This window comes from Mus musculus, chromosome 10, assembly GCF_000001635.26.
Source record: "Mus musculus strain C57BL/6J chromosome 10, GRCm38.p6 C57BL/6J".
Taxonomy (NCBI): Eukaryota; Metazoa; Chordata; class Mammalia; order Rodentia; family Muridae; genus Mus; species Mus musculus.
Window position 1 is genome coordinate 100,320,080 of NC_000076.6, and position 23,615 is coordinate 100,343,694.

The 23,615-nt window shown below is 39.8% G+C and overlaps 2 protein-coding genes and 2 pseudogenes across 2 annotated transcripts; all 4 read left to right on the forward strand.

Annotated features, from left to right (window-relative positions):
- Window positions 5,376–6,007, forward strand: Gm4898 (predicted gene 4898; annotated as a pseudogene).
- Window positions 10,470–11,112, forward strand: Gm8701 (predicted gene 8701; annotated as a pseudogene).
- Gm4301 (predicted gene 4301) lies at window positions 15,597–16,510 on the forward strand. Its single transcript, NM_001166637.1, has one exon. The coding sequence runs from the start codon at window positions 15,618–15,620 to the stop codon at window positions 16,485–16,487; it is 870 nt and encodes a 289-aa protein (NP_001160109.1). The 5' UTR covers window positions 15,597–15,617; the 3' UTR covers window positions 16,488–16,510.
- Window positions 16,511–20,756: 4,246 nt separating this feature from the next.
- Gm4302 (predicted gene 4302) lies at window positions 20,757–21,683 on the forward strand. Its single transcript, NM_001166634.1, has one exon. It carries the CDS (start codon window positions 20,777–20,779, stop codon window positions 21,659–21,661), a length of 885 nt encoding a protein of 294 aa, NP_001160106.1. The 5' UTR covers window positions 20,757–20,776; the 3' UTR covers window positions 21,662–21,683.
- Window positions 21,684–23,615: the final 1,932 nt, after the last annotated feature.

Consider the following 23,615-nt stretch of genomic DNA (forward strand, 5'->3'; position numbering starts at 1 on the left):
TTATTCTGAGGTAGTGTCTATCTTTTTCTCTGAGATGTGTCTCCTGTAAACAGCAAAATGTTGGGTCCTGTTTGTGTAGCCAGTTTGTTAGTCTATGTCTTTTTATTGGGGAGTTGAGACCATTGATGTTAAGAGATATTAAGGAAAAGTAATTGTTGCTTCCTGTTATTTTTGTTGTTAAAGTTGGCATTCTGTTCTTGTGGCTGTCTTCTTTTAGGTTTGTTGAGGGATTACCTTCTTGTTTTTTCTAGGGCATTGTTCCCGTTCTTGTATTGGTTTTTTTCTGTTATTAACCTTTGAAGGGCTGGATTCATGGAGAGATAATGTGTGAATTTGGTTTTGTCGTGGAATACTTTGGTTTCTCCATCTATGGTAATTGAGAGTTTGGCTGGGTATAGTAGCCTGGGCTGGAATTTGTGTTCTCTTAGTGTCTGTATAACATCTGTCCAGGCTCTTCTGGCTTTCATAGTCTCTGGCGAAAAGTCTGGTGTAATTCTGATAGGCCTTCCTTTATATGTTACTTGACCTTTCTCCCTTACTGCTTTTAATATTCTATCTTTATTTAGTGCATTTGTTGTTCTGATTATTATGTGTCGGGAGGAATTTCTTTTCTGGTCCAGTCTATTTGGAGTTCTGTCGGCTTCTTGTATGATCATGGGCATCTCTTTTTTTATGTTTGGGAAGTTTTCTTCTATTATTTTGTTGAAGATATTAGCTGGCCCTTTAAGTTGAAAATCTTCATTCTCATCAACTCCTATTATCCGTAGGTTTGGTCTTCTCATTGTGTCCTGGATTTCCTGGATATTTTGAGTTAGGATCCTTTTGCATTTTGTATTTTCTTTGACTGTTGTGTCGATGTTCTCTATGGAGTCTTCTGCACCTGAGATTCTCTCTTCCATTTCTTGTATTCTGTTGCTGATGCTCGCATCTATGGTTCCAGATCTCTTTCCTAGGGTTTCTATCTCCAGTGTTACCTCTCTTTTGGTTTTCTTTATTGTGTCTACTTCCCTTTTTAGTTCTAGTATGGTTTTGTTCATTTCCATCACCTGTTTGGATGTGTTTTCCTGTTTTTCTTTAAGGACTTCTACCTGTTTGGTTGTGTTTTCCTGCTTTTCTTTAAGGGCCCGTAACTCTTTAGCAGTGCTCTCCTGTAATTCTTTAAGTGACTTATGAAAGTCCTTCTTGATGTCCTCTATCATCATCATGAGAAATGTTTTTAAATCTGGGTCTAGATTTTCGGTTGTGTTGGGGTGCCCAGGACTAGGTGGGGTAGGAGTGCTGCGTTCTGATGATGGTGAGTGGTCTTGATTTTTGTTAGTAGGATTCTTACGTTTGCCTTTCCCCATCTGGTAATCTCTGAAGCTGGCTGTTATAGTTGTCTCTGGTAAGAGCTTGTTCTTCAGGTGACTCTGTTAGCCTCTATAAGCAGACCTGGGAGGCTAGCTCTCTCCTTAGTTTGAGTGGGCAGAGTATTCTTTGCAGGCAAGCTCTCTTCTTGCAGGGAAGGTACCCAGATATCTGGTGTTCGAACCTGCCTCCTGGCAGAAGTTGTGTTCCACTCACTAGAGGTCTTAGGATCCTGTGGGGAATCCTGTGTGGGCCCTTGCGGGTGTCAGGCAACTCTGCTGGCAAGGTACCCCGGTGCTCGAGTGGTGCGGAAGGGACTTGTGCCCCAGGTCAGGCCCGGGTAGTTTGCTTCCCTATTTACCGCAGTCTCAGGTTCCGGGCGATTCAGCTATTTTTACTATATTAATCTTGTCAATCCATGAGAATGGGAGATCTTTCCATCTTCTGATTTATCCTTCGATTTCTGCCTTAAGAGACTTGAAGTTCTTATACAGATCTTTCACTTGCTTAGTTAGAGTCGCACCAAGGTATTTTATATTATTTGTGACTATAGTGAAGGGTGGTATTTCCATAATATCTTTCTCAGCCTGCTTATTTTTTTTTATGTAGAGGAAGGCCACTGATTTGTTTGAGCTAATTTAAATCCATCTACTTTGCTGAAGTTGTTTATCAGGTTTAGTAGTTCTCTGGTGGAATTTTGGAGTCAATTTGTATATTCTCATATCATCTGCAAATAGTGATAGTTTGACTTCTTCCTTGTATCCCTTCCAACTTGTATCCCTTTGACATCCCTTTCTTGTCTAATTTCTCTGGCTTGGACTTCAACTATTATATTGAATAGGAAGGGTGAGTGTGCACAGCCTTGTCTAGTCCCTGATTTTACTGGGATTTTTTTCAAGTTTCTCTCCATTTAGGTTGATGTTGGCTATTGGTTTGCTGTATGTTACTGTTACTATGTTAAGGCATGTGCCTTCAATTCCTGATATCTCCAAGACTTTTGTCATGTTGAATTTTTTCAAATGCTTTATCAGCATCTCATGAGATGATCATATATATTTTTTCTTTCAGTTTGTTTATGTAGTAGATTATATTGATATATTCGTGTATGTTGAACCATCCCTGCATCCCTGGGATGAAGGCTACTTGATTGTGATGAATGAGCCATTTGAGGATTTTGGATTCAGTTGGTAATTTTGTTGAGTACTTTTGAATCGATATTCAAAAGGAAAATTGGTCTCAATTCTCTTTCTTTGTTAGGTCTATTTGCTTTTGGTATCAGAACAATTGTGGCTTTATTAAATAAATTAAGTAGGGTACATTCTCTTTCTATTTTGTTGAATAATTTGAAGAGTACGCAATCTGGTCTTTTTGTGGTTGGGAGACATTTAGTGACTGCTTCTATTTCTTTATGATTTATGGGGTTGTTTACATGGTTTATCTGAATTCTTTAACTTTGGTATTTGGTATCTGTCTAGAAAATTATCCATTTCATCTACATTTTCAAGTTGTGTTGAGTATAGGCTTTTGTAGTAGGATCTGAAAATTTTTGACTTGTCTCAATTTCTGCTGTTCTATCTCCCTCTTCATTTCTGATTTTGTTAATTTGGATCCTGTCTCTGTGCACTCTGTAAGTCTGAGTATTACTTTATTTACCGTGTTAAATTTCTCAAAGAACCAGCTGCTGGTTTTGTGGATTCTTTGTATAGTTCTTTTTGTTTTGACTTGGTTCGTTTTAGCCCTGAGTTTGATTATTTCCTGCCTTCTCCTACTCTTGGGTTTATTTGGTTCTTTTATTTCTAGAGCTTTCAGGTGTGCTGTTAAGCTGTTAGTGTATGCTCCTTTCACTTTCATTTTGGAGACACTAATAGCTATGGGATTTAATCTTAGCAAAGCTTCATTATGTCCCATAAGTTTAGGTATGATGTACCTTCATTCTCTTTAAATTCCAAAATTGTGTGTAGAAATAAACAAGTATTCTAGAGTCATAAAGTAATAAGATGTTGCTGATGACTGATTTTGATGGAGAATGAGTAACTCTCACCCAGTTTGGGTCTGTCTGTGTCTCTTTGGGTTTATAGAAGAATAGTTCCCTAACACAATGAAAGAGACCCGCCATGAACATAAAAAAGGCCTACAGAACTCCAAATAGTTTCGTCCAGAAAAGAAATTTCGCCTGTCACACAATAATCAAAACACTAAATGTACAAAACAAAAAATGCAGTCAGGGAAAAACGTCAAATAACATAAGAAGGCAGACCTATCAAAATTATACGAGACTCTCACCAGATATTATGAAAGGTCCTGGCTAGATCTCATACAGAGTATAAAAGAATATAAATCCGAGCCCAGGATACTATACACAGAAAAACTCTCAATTACCATAGATGAAGAAAATAAAATATTCCATGACAAAATCAAATTTACACAGTATCTTTTCGCAAATCCAGGCCTGCAAAGGTTCATATTTGAAAAATGTCAACAGAAGGATGGCAACTACACACTAGAAAAAGCAAGAAAGTAGCTTTCTTTCAACAAAACCAAAAGAAGATAATCACACAACATAAAAATAACATCAACAATAACGGGAAGCAAAAATCACTATTTCTTAATATCTCTTAACATCAATGTACTCAATTCCACAATACAGACACATAGACTAACGGACCGGATAACTATATGACCCAAGCAGGGATTCATTGCATATAAGAAACAAATATCTAGGACACATACAGACACTACCTCAATGTAAAACCCTGGAAAACAGTTTTCAAGCAAATGGTCCCAAGAACGAAGCTGGGGTAACCAATCTAATATCTGAAAAATCGACCTTTAGTAAAAGGTCATCAAGAATATCAGGAAAGACACTTCATACTCATCAAAGGAAAAATCTACCAAAAAGGTCTCTCAATATTGAACATCTATGGTCCAAATGCAAGGGTACCCGCATTCATAAAAGAAACTTTACCTTAGTTAAAGTGGTGTGAAAACAGATTAAATTATCATAGATAGTAGACTTATCTAGGGAGAGGGAGGTCCTTATGAAAGGAGTCTGGAGAGGCTTGGATAGCACACTTGTGAGAGCAGAGGCAAGCTACAAAGAGAGCAGTCTGCCCTGAGAAAGAAGGCTTGACTGAGAGGTGAGTGAAACACACCAACTAGTCTCAAGGAGCCCAATGTCTCCTAAGAGAGTTCCAGGTCTTCAGAGCTATGAAATAGTTCTTTCTCAAGACATAAACATAACACTCAACTCTAAATACATTTGATTTTAAATAATCCAGTTGTTGAAATTGGTTGGTCATTTTCATTCTAATTATGTTTGTACAAAATTTTTAACTTCTGGTAAAATATAGAGATAGCATCATTTATCTCTGAAGTCAAGGACTTACAAGGCAGCCCTTTAGAGCTGGCTGTGTGTACCAGGCTATCATGGAAGTTGGAAAGATCCTCCTGCCTCTCCTTTTGAGGGTGGGGATTAAAAACATTTGTTTTTATTTTAGTGCATTTTGTTTGTGACCATAACCCCTATGTAGACCTGGACAAAATGGTTATATTTTACATTCTATTCAAGTTCTTTCAGGTGTGTTTGGTATTATGTTTCTAGAGCAGACAGGTAGAGGTAAAAAGACTTGCATGGGTGAATTCTCTCCTCTGACTCTGGCACACAGAGACTGGGCTCAGGTCACTGGTTTTGCTCCTAACAATAATTTCATTTTTTTTTAATGAAATTGTGGTGTTAAGGAACTGTGTTTGCATTGGAATCATTCTGAGTAGACCAGGATGGTATTTGACTAGCTCTCTCATTTGCAATACGGTTAGAAGTTACAGCTATATATACCAGTTAAATTCAATCCTTTGTGGGTCTACACTGATCAAGTTGAAACTTCTTATTTTTCCTAATTAAGTTCTCAGGATCTCTTCCTTATGCCTTAATGATGCAATATGCTAAAAGGAAAGATGTAATTTTACATAAAATAAATTTTGTTTTCAAATCAGGTACCTTGGATACAAGGGCAAATTCCATGAATACCATGGCTGAAAAAGTGGACATGTCATTGGAAGACATCCTTAAGCTGAACAAGATCCAGCAAGGACATCATGACTGACCTGATTCCCAGGTGAATCGAGGCATTGGGCCTAAGAGCCAGCTTTCACCCATGGTGGAAGGAACAGGCTGGCACCATACTGCAGACAAAAACAACTTCCAGACAAGTGGCAGCATGACCTATTTATTGGAGATTACATGGGTCAAAACCACGAGGATACTGGTGGAAAGTTTTTCATGTCAAATCTGAAGTTCAGAGTGTCAGATGCTGATATTCAGGTACTCTTTGCTGAATTTGGATCGTTGAAAAATTCTTCTGTGCACTATGATCACAGTGGAAGATGTACAGGGGCAGCACATGTGCACTTTGAAAGGAAAGCAGAAGCCCTGAAGGCTATGAGAGATTACAATGGCACCTCTTTGGATGGCCTACATATGAACATCCAGCTTGCCACAACACAGATTGATAGACAAGGAAGACATACACAAAGCAAAAATAGGGGCGGCATGACAAGAAACCCTGGCTCTGGAGTATTAAGTGGTGGAGGCACCAATAGATGGACACTTGGAGGCAGCTAGGGAAGAGGGAGAGCTAGCAGCAGAAGTTCAAAAATGCAGCAACAGCAGCAGCAACAACAGCAGCAGCAGCAATAGGAGCAAAAGCAATAGCAGCAGTAGCAGCAGCAGCAGCAGCAGCAGCAGCAGCAGCAGCAACAACAGGAGCAGCAGCAGCAGCAGCAGCAGCAGAAGGAGCAGCAGCTGCTATATGCAGAGGAGCTGGACGCCCAGCTGGATGATTATCAGGAAATGATGGACACCAGCTAAGCAACTGAGCTAAGCTGCACAAGAACGGGACCCAGAGGCTGGTCTGTGATGCCTAGACTGAGGGTTGGCTACTGGACCATGAACACAATGATGGATTCCTCCTTTGCTTCTTTTGCTTTTCTCCTGTTTTAAAACCCCATGTAAAGTTCTTTCTTTCTCTCCTTCTTTCTTTTATTTACATTCTGAAATACACTTGTTTTGTACTGAGTTATTTTGTGGGATAAATAGTAGTTTTTGCTTTGGTGAAGTAGGCATTTTCACCTTTGCCCTAATAAAATTGTGTGTGAAATAAACAAGTATTCTAGAGTCTTAAAGTCTATTCTAGACATCCTTGATGACTGATTTTTGTGGAGAATGAGTAACTCTCACACATTTTGGGTCTCTCTGTGTCTCTTTGGGTCTATAGAAGAAATTTTCCCTAACCTAATGACAGAGATTTGCCCTGAACACAAAAAAGGCCTACAGAACTCTAAATAGTTTGGACCAGAAAAGAAATTCCTTCTGTCACATAATAATCAAAACACTAAATGTATAAAACAAATCAAAACAAACAAACAAAAAAAACCAGAAACAGTTAGGGAAAAATTCAAGTGAGATAAGTAATCAGACCTATCAGAATTACACCAGACTTCTCACCAGTGACTATGAGAGCTAGAAGGTCTTGGTTAGATCTCATACAGATCCTAAGAGAACATAAATGCTGGCACAGACTAATAGACACATAAAAACTCTCAATGAGCATAGATGAAGAAACAAAAATATTCCATGACAAAATCAAATTTGCACAGTATCTTTCTACTAACCCAGTCCTGCAAAAGTTAATACATAAAAAAATGCCAACACAAGGAGGGAAACTACACCCTAGAAAAAGCAAGAAAGTAATCTTCTTCCAACAAACCCAAAAGAAGATAGCCAGACAAACATAAAACTAACATCAATGATAGATAACAGGAAGCACAAATCACTATTCCTTAATATCTCTTAACATCAATGTCCTCAATTCCACAATACAGAGACATAGACTATCAGACTGGATACTTACAGGGCTAAGCATTTTATAGCATATAGGAAACAAATGTCCGTGCCAGACACTTCCTCTGAGTAAAGGGCTGGAAAACAGTTTTCCAAGCAAATGGTCCCAAGAATGAAGCTGGGGTAGCCATTCTAATATCTGATAAAGTTGACTGTTAGTCAAAAGTCATCAAAAATATCAGGAAAGACACTTCATATTCATCAATTTAAAAAATCTACCAAGAAGGACTCTCAATATTGAAAACATCTATGCTCCAAATGCAAGGGGACCCACATTCATAAAAGCAACTTTACTGAAGCTAATAGCTCACATTTCAAGTCAAACAATAGTTGTGTGGGACTTCAACACCCAACTTTCATCAATGGACAGATCAGGGAAACACAAACTAAACAGAGACACACAGTGAAAATAACAGAAGTTATGGACCAAATTGATTTAACAGACATCTATACAACATTTCATGCGAAATCAAAGGAATATGCCTTCTCGCTGGCACCTCATGGTATCTTCTCCAGAACTGACCGTACACTTGGCCACAACACAGAACTCAAAAGAAAGAAGATTGAAATAATCCCATGCTTCTATCAGATCACTACTGAACAAGGTTGTTCTTCAATAGCAACAAAAACACAGAAAGCAAACATACACATGGAAGGTGAACAATGCTCTATGATAACTCAATCATAACTTGGTAAAGGAAGACATAAAAGACATTTTAGAATTTAATGAGAATGCAGGTACAACATCCCCAAACTTATGGGACATAATGAAAGTAGGGTAAGAGGAAAACTCATAGCTCTGTGTGCCTCCCAAAAGAAAGCAGAGAGAGCATACAGTAGCAGCTTAACAGCACACCTGAAAGCTCTAGAACAAAAAGAACCAAATAAACCCAGGAGGAGGAGAAGGCAGGAAATAATCAAACTCAGGGCGGAAACCAACCAAGTCAACACCAACAGAACTCTATGAAGAATCCACAAAACTGGGAGCTGGTTCTTTGAGAAAATCTACACGATACAGAAAGTGTTAGCCAGACTAACCTGAGGGCACAGAGACAGGATGCAAATGAACACAATCAGAAATGAAAAGGTAATCCCACGCATCCTATCTGATCACCATGGACTAAGGCTGATCTTCCATAACAACATACAGAATAGAAAGCCAACATTCACGTGGAAACTGAACAACACTCTACTCAATGATTCCTTGGTCAAGGATGAAATCAGAAAGAAATTAAAGGCTTTTTAGAGTTTAATGAGAATGAAGCCACAACATACCCAAACTTATGGGACACAATGAAGACAGTCCTAAGAGGAAAACTCATAGCCCTGAGTGCCTCCACAAAGAAACTAGAGAGAACATACCCTAGCCGACTCACAGCACACCCAGAAGCTCTAGAACTAAAGGAAGCAAGTTCACCCAAGAGGAGTAGACTGCAGGAAATAATTAAGCTCAGGGCTGAAATCAACCAAGTGGAAACAAAAAGAACTATTCAAAGAATCAACCAAGCCAGGAGCTGGTTCTTTGAGAAAATCAACAAGATAGATAAACCCTTACCCAGATTAACTAGAAGGCAAGGGGACAGTATTCTCAGTGTGTCTCAGTGGCAGAATACTTGCTTGGCACATGTGCAGCCCTGGGTTAGATGCCCAGGAAAAAACACAGTTAACAGTTGTCTGTCTGTGTGAATCCCCTTTAAAGGACCCTCTATGTTACCCTGTCTGTCCCTGTCATTAAATCCTGTCAATTGTGACCATTTGTTGGCTTTGACTTTTGTTCAATTGTTGTTTTCTTTATTTTTGTTTTTATTATCTACTGGGAGGAGATCAGCAATGGTTTACTGGGTGATTAGGTGTCAAAACCTTTCATTGAAGCCCTTGGGAGGCAGAGGCAGGCAGATCTCTTAATTGGAGGACATCTCTGCTCTACAGAGTTTCAAGGACAGAGATCTCGAAAAAAAAATTTTTTTTTTTTTGGAGATTTAATCATGTTAAGAGGGATGATCGGAAGTCACTTTAAAATAAAACATTTAGTCTGATGATTGGGTATTACACTGAATTAGCCACAGTCTTTTCTTCTGGCATCTGTTACAGTTGTAAACATTGCTTTCTTTAGTATTCTGTCTCTTTAAGGATTGTAATTCTTTGTGGTGTGAAAACAGATTCAATTATCATAGATAGTAGGCTTATCTAGGGAGGGGGAGGTCCTTATAAAAGGAGTCTGGAGAGGCTTGGACAGCACACTTGAGAGAGCTGAGGCAAGCTACAAAGAGAACTGTCTGCCCTGAGACAGAAGGCTTGACAGACAGGTGAGTGAACCACACCAATTAGTCTCAAGGAGCCCAATGTCTCCTAAGAGAGTTCCATGTCTTCAGAGCTATGAAATAGTTCTTTCCCAAGACATAAACTTAAAACTCAACTCTAAACACATTTGATTTTAAATAATCCAGTTTTTGAAATTGGGTGGTCCTTTTCATTCTAATTCTGTTTGTTAAAATTTGTTAACTTCTGGTAAAATATAGAGATAGCGTCATTTATCTCTGAAGTCCAGAACTTACAAGGCAATGCTGGGCACTTTAGAGCTGACTGTGTGTACCAGGCTATCATGGAAGTTGGAAAGATCCTCCTGCCTCTGCCTCTGCCTCTGCCTCTGCCTCTTGAGGGCTGGGATCAAAAGCATTTGTTCTTATTTTAGTGTATTTTGTTTGTGACAATAACCACTATGTAGAAATGGACAAACTGGTTATATTTTATATTCTGTTCAAGTTCTTTCTGATGTGTTTGGTATTGTCTTTCTACAGCAGACAGATAGAGCTCAAAAAACTTGCATGGGTAAATTCTCTCCTCTGACTCTGGCACACAGAGACTGGGCTCAGGTCACTGGTTTTGCTCATAACAATAATTTCATTTTTTTTTAATGAAATTGTGGTGTTAAGGAACTGTGTTTGCATTGGAATCATTCTGAGTAGACCAGGATGGTATTTGTCTAGCTCTCTCATTTGCAATACGGTTAGAAGTTACAGCTATATATACCAGTTAAATTCAATCCTTTGTTGGTCTATAGTGATCAAGTTCAAACTTCTTGTTTTTCCTAATCAGGTTCTCAGGATCTCTTCCTTATGTCCTAATGATGCAATATGCTAAAAGGAAAGATGTAATTTTACATAAAATAAATTTTGTTTTCAAATCAGGTACCTTGGATACAAGGGCAAATTCCATGACTACCATGGCTGACAAAATGGACATGTTTGGAAGACATCATTAAGCTGAACAAGATGCAGCAAGGACTTCGTGACAGGCCTGATTCCCGGGTGAAGCGAGGCACTGGGCCTAAGAGATATCGGCCAGCTTTCACCCATGGTGGAAGGAACAGGCTGGCACCATACTGCAGACCAAAACAACTTCCAGACAAGTGGCAGCATGACCTATTCATTGGAGGCTTCAGGGGTCAAAACCATGAGGATACTGGTGGGAAGCTGTTCCTGTCAAATCTGCACATTGGAGTGTCAGATGCTGATATTCAGCTACTCTTTGCTGAATTTGGAACGTTGAAAAAATCTGCTGTGCACTATGATCGCTGTGGACGAAGTTTAGGGACAGCACATGTGCACTTTGAAAGGAAAGCAGATGCCCTGAAGGCTATGAGAGAGTACAATGGCGCCCCTTTGGATGGCCGCCCTATGAACATCCACCTTGTCACCTCACAGATTGATAGACAAGGAAGACCTGCACAAAACAGTGATAGGGGCGGCATGACAAGAAACCCTGGCTCTGGAGTATTAGGTGGTGGAGGCACCAAGAGATGGACACTTGGAGGCAGCCAGGGAAGCGGGAGAGGCACCAGCAGGAACTCAAAACTGCAGCAGCAGCAGCAGCAGCAGCAGCAGCAGGAGCCAGAGGAGCAGAAGCACCAGAAGCAGCAACAGCAGAAGCAGCAGCAACAGCAGCAGAAGCAGGGACAGAATCACCAGCACCAGCAGCAGCAGAAGGAGCAGCAGCAGCAACAGCAGCAGAAGGAACTGCAGCAGCTATCTGTAGAGGAGCTGGACGCCCAGCTGGATTATTATCAGGATATGATGGACACCAGCTAAACAACTGAGCAAAGCTGCCCAACAACGGGACCCAGAGGCTGGTCTCTGATGCCTAGACTGAGGGTTGGCTACTGGACCATGAACACAATGGTGGATTCCTCCTTTGCTTCTTTTGCTTTTCTCCTGTTTTAAAACCCCATGTAAAGTTCTTTCTTTCTCTCCTTCTTTCTTTTATTTACATTCAGAAATACACTTGTTTTGTACTGAGTTATTTTGTGGATAAATTGTAGTTTTTGCTTTGGTGAAGTAGGCATTTTCACCTTTGCCCTAATAAAATTGTGTGTGAAATAAACAAGTATTCTAGAGTCATAAAGTCTATTCTAGACGTCGTTGATGACTGATTTTTGTGGAGAATGAGTAACTCTCACACATTTTGGGTCTCTCTGTGTCTCTTTGGGTCTATAGAAGAAATTTTCCCTAACCTAATGACAGAGATTTGCCCTGAACACAAAAAAGGCCTACAGAACTCTAAATAGTTTGGACCAGAAAAGAAATTCCTTCTGTCACATAATAATCAAAACACTAAATGTATAAAACAAATCAAAACAAACAAACAAAAAAAACCAGAAACAGTTAGGGAAAAATTCAAGTGAGATAAGTAATCAGACCTATCAGAATTACACCAGACTTCTCACCAGTGACTATGAGAGCTAGAAGGTCTTGGTTAGATCTCATACAGATCCTAAGAGAACATAAATGCTGGCACAGACTAATAGACACATAAAAACTCTCAATGAGCATAGATGAAGAAACAAAAATATTCCATGACAAAATCAAATTTGCACAGTATCTTTCTACTAACCCAGTCCTGCAAAAGTTAATACATAAAAAAATGCCAACACAAGGAGGGAAACTACACCCTAGAAAAAGCAAGAAAGTAATCTTCTTCCAACAAACCCAAAAGAAGATAGCCAGACAAACATAAAACTAACATCAATGATAGATAACAGGAAGCACAAATCACTATTCCTTAATATCTCTTAACATCAATGTCCTCAATTCCACAATACAGAGACATAGACTATCAGACTGGATACTTACAGGGCTAAGCATTTTATAGCATATAGGAAACAAATGTCCGTGCCAGACACTTCCTCTGAGTAAAGGGCTGGAAAACAGTTTTCCAAGCAAATGGTCCCAAGAATGAAGCTGGGGTAGCCATTCTAATATCTGATAAAGTTGACTGTTAGTCAAAAGTCATCAAAAATATCAGGAAAGACACTTCATATTCATCAATTTAAAAAATCTACCAAGAAGGACTCTCAATATTGAAAACATCTATGCTCCAAATGCAAGGGGACCCACATTCATAAAAGCAACTTTACTGAAGCTAATAGCTCACATTTCAAGTCAAACAATAGTTGTGTGGGACTTCAACACCCAACTTTCATCAATGGACAGATCAGGGAAACACAAACTAAACAGAGACACACAGTGAAAATAACAGAAGTTATGGACCAAATTGATTTAACAGACATCTATACAACATTTCATGCGAAATCAAAGGAATATGCCTTCTCGCTGGCACCTCATGGTATCTTCTCCAGAACTGACCGTACACTTGGCCACAACACAGAACTCAAAAGAAAGAAGATTGAAATAATCCCATGCTTCTATCAGATCACTACTGAACAAGGTTGTTCTTCAATAGCAACAAAAACACAGAAAGCAAACATACACATGGAAGGTGAACAATGCTCTATGATAACTCAATCATAACTTGGTAAAGGAAGACATAAAAGACATTTTAGAATTTAATGAGAATGCAGGTACAACATCCCCAAACTTATGGGACATAATGAAAGTAGGGTAAGAGGAAAACTCATAGCTCTGTGTGCCTCCCAAAAGAAAGCAGAGAGAGCATACAGTAGCAGCTTAACAGCACACCTGAAAGCTCTAGAACAAAAAGAACCAAATAAACCCAGGAGGAGGAGAAGGCAGGAAATAATCAAACTCAGGGCGGAAACCAACCAAGTCAACACCAACAGAACTCTATGAAGAATCCACAAAACTGGGAGCTGGTTCTTTGAGAAAATCTACACGATACAGAAAGTGTTAGCCAGACTAACCTGAGGGCACAGAGACAGGATGCAAATGAACACAATCAGAAATGAAAAGGTAATCCCACGCATCCTATCTGATCACCATGGACTAAGGCTGATCTTCCATAACAACATACAGAATAGAAAGCCAACATTCACGTGGAAACTGAACAACACTCTACTCAATGATTCCTTGGTCAAGGATGAAATCAGAAAGAAATTAAAGACTTTTTAGAGTTTAATGAGAATGAAGCCACAACATACCCAAACTTATGGGACACAATGAAGGCAGTCCTAAGAGGAAAACTCATAGCCCTGAGTGCCTCCACAAAGAAACTAGAGAGAACATACCCTAGCAGACTTACAGCACACCCAGAAGCTCTAGAACTAAAGGAAGCAAGTTCACCCAAGAGGAGTAGACTGCAGGAAATAATTAAGCTCAGGGCTGAAATCAACCAAGTGGAAACAAAAAGAACTATTCAAAGAATCAACCAAGCCAGGAGCTGGTTCTTTGAGAAAATCAACAAGATAGATAAACCCTTACCCAGATTAACTAGAAGGCACGGGGACAGTATTCTCAGTGTGTCTCAGTGGCAGAATACTTGCTTGGCACATGTGCAGCCCTGGGTTAGATGCCCAGGAAAAAACACAGTTAACAGTTGTCTGTCTGTGTGAATCCCCTTTAAAGGACCCTCTATGTTACCCTGTCTGTCACAGTCATTAAATCCTGTCAATTGTGACCATTTGTTGGCTTTGACTTTTGTTCAATTGTTGTTTTCTTTATTTTTGTTTTTATTATCTACTGGGAGGAGATTAGAAATGGTTTACTGGGTGATTAGGTGTCAAAACCTTTCATTTAAGCCCTTGGAAGGCAGAGGCAGGCAGATCTCTCAATTGGAGGACATCTCTGCTCTACAGAGTTTCAAGGACAGAGATCTCGAAAAAAAAATTTTTTTTTTTTTTGGAGATTTAATCATGTTAAGAAGGATGATCTGAAGTCATTTTAAAATAAAACATTTAGTCTGATGATTGGGTATTACACTGAATTAGCCACAGTCTTTTCTTCTGGCATCTGTTACAGTTGTAAACATTGCTTTCTTTAGTATTCTGTCTCTTTAAGGATTGTAATTCTTTGTGGTGTGAAAACAGATTCAATTATCATAGATAGTAGGCTTATCCAGGGAGGGGGAGGTCCTTATAAAAGGAGTCTGGAGAGGCTTGGACAGCACACTTGAGAGAGCTGAGGCAAGCTACAAAGAGAACCGTCTGCCCTGAGGCAGAAGGCTTGACAGACAGGTGAGTGAACCACACCAACTAGTCTCAAGGAGCCCAATGTCTCCTAAGAGAGTTCCAGGTCTTCAGAGCTATGAAATAGTTCTTTCCCAAGACATAAACTTAAAACTCAACTCTAAATACATTTGATTTTAAATAATCCAGTTTTTAAAATTGGGTGGTCGTTTTCATTCTAATTATGTTTGTTAAAATTTGTTAACTTCTGGTAAAATATAGAGATAGTGTCATTTATCTATGAAGTCCAGAACTTACAAGGCAATGCTGGGCACTTTAGAGCTGACTGTGTGTACCAGGCTATCATGGAAGTTGGAAAGATCCTCCTGCCTCTGCCTCTGCCTCTGCCTCTGCCTCTGCCTCTGCCTCTGCCTCTGCCTCTGCCTCTGCCTCTTGAGGGCTGGGATCAAAAGCATTTGTTTTTATTTTAGTGTATTTTGTTTGTGACAATAACCACTATGTAGAAATGGACAAACAGGTTATATTTTATATTCTGTTCAAGTTCTTTCTGATGTGTTTGGCATTGTCTTTGTACAGCAGACAGGTAGAGCTCAAAAAATCTTTCATGGGTAAATTCTCTCCTCTGACTCTGGCACACAGAGACTGGGCTCAGGTCACTGGTTTTGCTCCTAACAATAATTTCATTTTTTTTTAATGAAATTGTGGTGTTAAGGAACTGTGTTTGCATTGGAATCATTCTGAGTAGACCAGGATGGTATTTGACTAGTTCTCTCATTTGCAATACGGTTAGAAGTTACAGCTACATATACCAGTTAAATTCAATCCTTTGTGGGTCTATAGTGATCAAGTTCAAACTTCTTGTTTTTCCTACTCAGGTTCTCAGGATCTCTTCCTTATGTCCTAATGATGCAATATGCTAAAAGGAAAGATGTAATTTTACATAAAATAAATTTTGTTTTCAAATCAGGTACCTTGGATACAAGGGCAAATTCCATGACTACCATGGCTGACAAAATGGACATGTCATTGGAAGACATCCTTAAGCTGAACAAGATGCAGCAAGGACGTCTTGACAGGCCTGATTCCCGGGTGAAGCGAGGCACTGGGCCTAAGAGGTATCGGCCAGCTTTCACCCATGATGGAAGGAACAGGCTGGCACCATACTGCAGACCAAAACAACTTCCAGACAAGTGGCAGCATGACCTATTCATTGGAGGCTTCAGGGGTCAAAACCACGTGGATACTGGTGGGAAGCTGTTCCTGTCAAATCTGCACTTCGGAGTGTCAGATGCTGATATTCAGCTACTCTTTGCTGAATTTGGAACGTTGAAAAAATCTGCTGTGCACTATGATCGCTGTGGACGAAGTTTAGGGACAGCACATGTGCACTTTGAAAGGAAAGCAGATGCCCTGAAGGCTATGAGAGAGTACAATGGCGCCCCTTTGGATGGCCGCCCTATGAACATCCACCTTGTCACCTCACAGATTGATAGACAAGGAAGACCTGCACTAAACAGTGATAAGGGCGGCATGACAAGAAACCCTGGCTCTGGAGTATTAAGTGGTGGAGGCAACAAGAGATGGACACTTGGAGGCAGCCAGGGAAGAGGGAGAGGCACCAGCAGGAACTCAAAACTGCAGCAGCAGCAGCAGCAGCAGCAGCAGCAGCAGCAGCAGCAGCAGCAGCAAGAGGAGCAGAAGCACCAGAAGCAGCAACAGCAGAAGCAGCAGCAACAGCAGCAGAAGCAGGGACAGAATCACCAGCACCAGCAGCAGCAGAAGGAGAAGGAACTGCAGCAGCTATCTGTAGAGGAGCTGGACGCCCAGCTGGATGCTTATCAGGAAATGATGGACACCAGCTAAACAACTGAGCAAAGCTGCACAACAACGGGACCCAGAGGCTGGTCTCTGATGCCTAGACTGAGGGTTGGCTACTGGACCATGAACACAATGGTGGATTCCTCCTTTGCTTCTTTTGCTTTTCTCCTGTTTTAAAACCCCATGTAAAGTTCTTTCTTTCTCTCCTTTCTTTTATTTACATTCAGAAATACACTTGTTTTGTACTGAGTTATTTTGTGGGTAAATTGTAGTTTTTGCTTTGGTGAAGTAGGCATTTTCACCTTTGCCCTAATAAAATTGTGTGTGAAATAAACAAGTATTCTAGAGTCATAAAGTCTATTCTAGACGTCGTTGATGACTGATTTTTGTGGAGAATGAGTAACTCTCACACATTTTGGGTCTCTCTGTGTCTCTTTGGGTCTATAGAGGAAATTTTCCCTAACCTAATGACAGAGATTTGCCCTGAACACAAAAAAGGCCTACAGAACTCCAAATAGTTTGGACCAGAAAAGAAATTCCTTCTGTCACATAATAATCAAAACACTAAATGTATAAAACAAATCAAAACAAAAAACAAAACAAAACAAAAAAAAAACAAAAACAGTTAGGGAAAAATTCAAGTGAGATAAGTAATCAGACCTATCAGAATTACACCAGACTTCTCACCAGAGACTATGAAAGCTAGAAGGTCTTGGTTAGATCTCATTCAGATCCTAAGAGAACATAAATGCTGGCACAGACTAATAGACACATAAAAACTCTCAATGAGCATAGATGAAGAAACAAAAATATTCCATGACAAAATCAAATTTGCACAGTATCTTTATACTAATCCAGTCCTGCAAAGGTTAATACATAAAAAATGCCAACACAAGGAGGGAAACTACACCCTAGAAAAAGCAAGAAAGTAATCTTCTTCCAACAAACCCAAAAGAAGATCGCCAGACAAACATAAAACTAACATCAATGATAGATAACAGGAAGCACAAATCACTATTCCTTAATATCTCTTAACATCAATGTCCTCATTTCCACAATACAGAGACATAGACTATCAGACTGGATACTTACAGGGCTAAGCATTTTATAGCATATAGGAAACAAATGTCCGTGCCAGACACTTCCTCTGAGTAAAGGGCTGGAAAACAGTTTTCCAAGCAAATGGTCCCAAGAATGAAGCTGGGGTAGCCATTCTAATATCTGATAAAGTTGACTGTTAGTCAAAAGTCATCAAAAATATCAGGAAAGACACTTCATATTCATCAATTTAAAAAATCTACCAAGAAGGACTCTCAATATTGAAAACATCTATGCTCCAAATGCAAGGGGACCCACATTCATAAAAGCAACTTTACTGAAGCTAATAGCTCACATTTCAAGTCAAACAATAGTTGTGTGGGACTTCAACACCCAACTTTCATCAATGGACAGATCAGGGAAACACAAACTAAACAGAGACACACAGTGAAAATAACAGAAGTTATGGACCAAATTGATTTAACAGACATCTATACAACATTTCATGCGAAATCAAAGGAATATGCCTTCTCGCTGGCACCTCATGGTATCTTCTCCAGAACTGACCGTACACTTGGCCACAACACAGAACTCAAAAGAAAGAAGATTGAAATAATCCCATGCTTCTATCAGATCACTACTGAACAAGGTTGTTCTTCAATAGCAACAAAAACACAGAAAGCAAACATACACATGGAAGGTGAACAATGCTCTATGATAACTCAATCATAACTTGGTAAAGGAAGACATAAAAGACATTTTAGAATTTAATGAGAATGCAGGTACAACATCCCCAAACTTATGGGACATAATGAAAGTAGGGTAAGAGGAAAACTCATAGCTCTGTGTGCCTCCCAAAAGAAAGCAGAGAGAGCATACAGTAGCAGCTTAACAGCACACCTGAAAGCTCTAGAACAAAAAGAACCAAATAAACCCAGGAGGAGGAGAAGGCAGGAAATAATCAAACTCAGGGCGGAAACCAACCAAGTCAACACCAACAGAACTCTATGAAGAATCCACAAAACTGGGAGCTGGTTCTTTGAGAAAATCTACACGATACAGAAAGTGTTAGCCAGACTAACCTGAGGGCACAGAGACAGGATGCAAATGAACACAATCAGAAATGAAAAGGTAATCCCACGCATCCTATCTGATCACCATGGACTAAGGCTGATCTTCCATAACAACATACAGAATAGAAAGCCAACATTCACGTGGAAACTGAACAACACTCTACTCAATGATTCCTTGGTCAAGGATGAAATCAGAAAGAAATTAAAGACTTTTTAGAGTTTAATGAGAATGAAGCCACAACATACCCAAACTTATGGGACACAATGAAGGCAGTCCTAAGAGGAAAACTCATAGCCCTGAGTGCCTCCACAAAGAAACTAGAGAGAACATACCCTAGCAGACTTACAGCACACCCAGAAGCTCTAGAACTAAAGGAAGCAAGTTCACCCAAGAGGAGTAGACTGCAGGAAATAATTAAGCTCAGGGCTGAAATCAACCAAGTGGAAACAAAAAGAACTATTCAAAGAATCAACCAAGCCAGGAGCTGGTTCTTTGAGAAAATCAACAAGATAGATAAACCCTTACCCAGATTAACTAGAAGGCACGGGGACAGTATTCTCAGTGTGTCTCAGTGGCAGAATACTTGCTTGGCACATGTGCAGCCCTGGGTTAGATGCCCAGGAAAAAACACAGTTAACAGTTGTCTGTCTGTGTGAATCCCCTTTAAAGGACCCTCTATGTTACCCTGTCTGTCACAGTCATTAAATCCTGTCAATTGTGACCATTTGTTGGCTTTGACTTTTGTTCAATTGTTGTTTTCTTTATTTTTGTTTTTATTATCTACTGGGAGGAGATTAGAAATGGTTTACTGGGTGATTAGGTGTCAAAACCTTTCATTTAAGCCCTTGGAAGGCAGAGGCAGGCAGATCTCTCAATTGGAGGACATCTCTGCTCTACAGAGTTTCAAGGACAGAGATCTCGAAAAAAAAATTTTTTTTTTTTTTGGAGATTTAATCATGTTAAGAAGGATGATCTGAAGTCATTTTAAAATAAAACATTTAGTCTGATGATTGGGTATTACACTGAATTAGCCACAGTCTTTTCTTCTGGCATCTGTTACAGTTGTAAACATTGCTTTCTTTAGTATTCTGTCTCTTTAAGGATTGTAATTCTTTGTGGTGTGAAAACAGATTCAATTATCATAGATAGTAGGCTTATCCAGGGAGGGGGAGGTCCTTATAAAAGGAGTCTGGAGAGGCTTGGACAGCACACTTGAGAGAGCTGAGGCAAGCTACAAAGAGAACCGTCTGCCCTGAGGCAGAAGGCTTGACAGACAGGTGAGTGAACCACACCAACTAGTCTCAAGGAGCCCAATGTCTCCTAAGAGAGTTCCAGGTCTTCAGAGCTATGAAATAGTTCTTTCCCAAGACATAAACTTAAAACTCAACTCTAAATACATTTGATTTTAAATAATCCAGTTTTTAAAATTGGGTGGTCGTTTTCATTCTAATTATGTTTGTTAAAATTTGTTAACTTCTGGTAAAATATAGAGATAGTGTCATTTATCTATGAAGTCCAGAACTTACAAGGCAATGCTGGGCACTTTAGAGCTGACTGTGTGTACCAGGCTATCATGGAAGTTGGAAAGATCCTCCTGCCTCTGCCTCTGCCTCTGCCTCTGCCTCTGCCTCTGCCTCTGCCTCTGCCTCTGCCTCTGCCTCTTGAGGGCTGGGATCAAAAGCATTTGTTTTTATTTTAGTGTATTTTGTTTGTGACAATAACCACTATGTAGAAATGGACAAACAGGTTATATTTTATATTCTGTTCAAGTTCTTTCTGATGTGTTTGGCATTGTCTTTGTACAGCAGACAGGTAGAGCTCAAAAAATCTTTCATGGGTAAATTCTCTCCTCTGACTCTGGCACACAGAGACTGGGCTCAGGTCACTGGTTTTGCTCCTAACAATAATTTCATTTTTTTTTAATGAAATTGTGGTGTTAAGGAACTGTGTTTGCATTGGAATCATTCTGAGTAGACCAGGATGGTATTTGACTAGCTCTCTCTTTTGCAATACGGTTAGAAGTTACAGCTATATATACCAGTTAAATTCATTCCTTTGTGGGTCTATAGTGATCAAGTTCAAACTTCTTGTTTTTCCTAATCAGGTTCTCAGGATCTCTTCCTTATGTCCTAATGATGCAATATGCTAAAAGGAAAGATGTAATTTTACATAAAATAAATTTTGTTTTCAAATCAGGTACCTTGGATACAAGGGCAAATTCCATGACTACCATGGCTGACAAAATGGACATGTCATTGGAAGACATCATTAAGCTGAACAAGATGCAGCAAGGACGTCGTGACAGGCCTGATTCCCGGGTGAAGCGAGGCACTGGGCCTAAGAGGTATCGGCCAGCTTTCACCCATGGTGGAAGGAACAGGCTGGCACCATACTGCAGACCAAAACAACTTCCAGACAAGTGGCAGCATGACCTATTCATTGGAGGCTTCAGGGGTCAAAACCACGTGGATACTGGTGGGAAGCTGTTCCTGTCAAATCTGCACTTCGGAGTGTCAGATGCTGATATTCAGCTACTCTTTGCTGAATTTGGAACGTTGAAAAAATCTGCTGTGCACTATGATCGCTGTGGACGAAGTTTAGGGACAGCACATGTGCACTTTGAAAGGAAAGCAGATGCCCTGAAGGCTATGAGAGAGTACAATGGCGCCCCTTTGGATGGCCGCCCTATGAACATCCACCTTGTCACTTCACAGATTGATAGACAAGGAAGACCTGCACTAAACAGTGATAAGGGTGGCATGACAAGAAACCCTGGCTCTGGAGTATTAAGTGGTGGAGGCACCAAGAGATGGACACTTGGAGGCAGCCAGGGAAGCGGGAGAGGCACCAGCAGGAACTCAAAACTGCAGCAGCAGCAGCAGCAGCAGCAGCAGCAGCAGCAGCAGCAGCAAGAGGAGCAGAAGCACCAGAAGCAGCAACAGCAGAAGCAGCAGCAACAGCAGCAGAAGCAGGGACAGAATCACCAGCACCAGCAGCAGCAGAAGGAGCAGCAGCAGCAACAGCAGCAGAAGGAACTGCAGCAGCTATCTGTAGAGGAGCTGGACGCCCAGCTGGATTATTATCAGGATATGATGGACACCAGCTAAACAACTGAGCAAAGCTGCCCAACAACGGGACCCAGAGGCTGGTCTCTGATGCCTAGACTGAGGGTTGGCTACTGGACCATGAACACAATGGTGGATTCCTCCTTTGCTTCTTTTGCTTTTCTCCTGTTTTAAAACCCCATGTAAAGTTCTTTCTTTCTCTCCTTCTTTCTTTTATTTACATTCAGAAATACACTTGTTTTGTACTGAGTTATTTTGTGGATAAATTGTAGTTTTTGCTTTGGTGAAGTAGGCATTTTCACCTTTGCCCTAATAAAATTGTGTGTGAAATAAACAAGTATTCTAGAGTCATAAAGTCTATTCTAGACGTCGTTGATGACTGATTTTTGTGGAGAATGAGTAACTCTCACACATTTTGGGTCTCTCTGTGTCTCTTTGGGTCTATAGAAGAAATTTTCCCTAACCTAATGACAGAGATTTGCCCTGAACACAAAAAAGGCCTACAGAACTCTAAATAGTTTGGACCAGAAAAGAAATTCCTTCTGTCACATAATAATCAAAACACTAAATGTATAAAACAAATCAAAACAAAAAACAAAACAAAACAACAAAAAAAAACAAAAACAGTTAGGGAAAAATTCAAGTGAGATAAGTAATCAGACCTATCAGAATTACACCAGACTTCTCACCAGAGACTATGAAAGCTAGAAGGTCTTGGTTAGATCTCATACAGATCCTAAGAGAACATAAATGCTGGCACAGACTAATAGACACATAAAAACTCTCAATGAGTATAGATGAAGAAACAAAAATATTCCATGACAAAATCAAATTTGCACAGTATCTTTCTACTAATCCAGTCCTGCAAAGGTTAATACATAAAAAATGCCAACACAAGGAGGGAAACTTCACCCTAGAAAAAGCAAGAAAGTAATCTTCTTCCAACAAACCCAAAAGAAGATCGCCAGACAAACATAAAACTAACATCAATGATAGATAACAGGAAGCACAAATCACTATTCCTTAATATCTCTTAACATCAATGTCCTCAATTCCACAATACAGAGACATAGACTATCAGACTGGATACTTACAGGGCTAAGCATTTTATAGCATATAGGAAACAAATGTCCGTGCCAGACACTTCCTCTGAGTAAAGGGCTGGAAAACAGTTTTCCAAGCAAATGGTCCCAAGAATGAAGCTGGGGTAGCCATTCTAATATCTGATAAAGTTGACTGTTAGTCAAAAGTCATCAAAAATATCAGGAAAGACACTTCATATTCATCAATTTAAAAAATCTACCAAGAAGGACTCTCAATATTGAAAACATCTATGCTCCAAATGCAAGGGGACCCACATTCATAAAAGCAACTTTACTGAAGCTAATAGCTCACATTTCAAGTCAAACAATAGTTGTGTGGGACTTCAACACCCAACTTTCATCAATGGACAGATCAGGGAAACACAAACTAAACAGAGACACACAGTGAAAATAACAGAAGTTATGGACCAAATTGATTTAACAGACATCTATACAACATTTCATGCGAAATCAAAGGAATATGCCTTCTCGCTGGCACCTCATGGTATCTTCTCCAGAACTGACCGTACACTTGGCCACAACACAGAACTCAAAAGAAAGAAGATTGAAATAATCCCATGCTTCTATCAGATCACTACTGAACAAGGTTGTTCTTCAATAGCAACAAAAACACAGAAAGCAAACATACACATGGAAGGTGAACAATGCTCTATGATAACTCAATCATAACTTGGTAAAGGAAGACATAAAAGACATTTTAGAATTTAATGAGAATGCAGGTACAACATCCCCAAACTTATGGGACATAATGAAAGTAGGGTAAGAGGAAAACTCATAGCTCTGTGTGCCTCCCAAAAGAAAGCAGAGAGAGCATACAGTAGCAGCTTAACAGCACACCTGAAAGCTCTAGAACAAAAAGAACCAAATAAACCCAGGAGGAGGAGAAGGCAGGA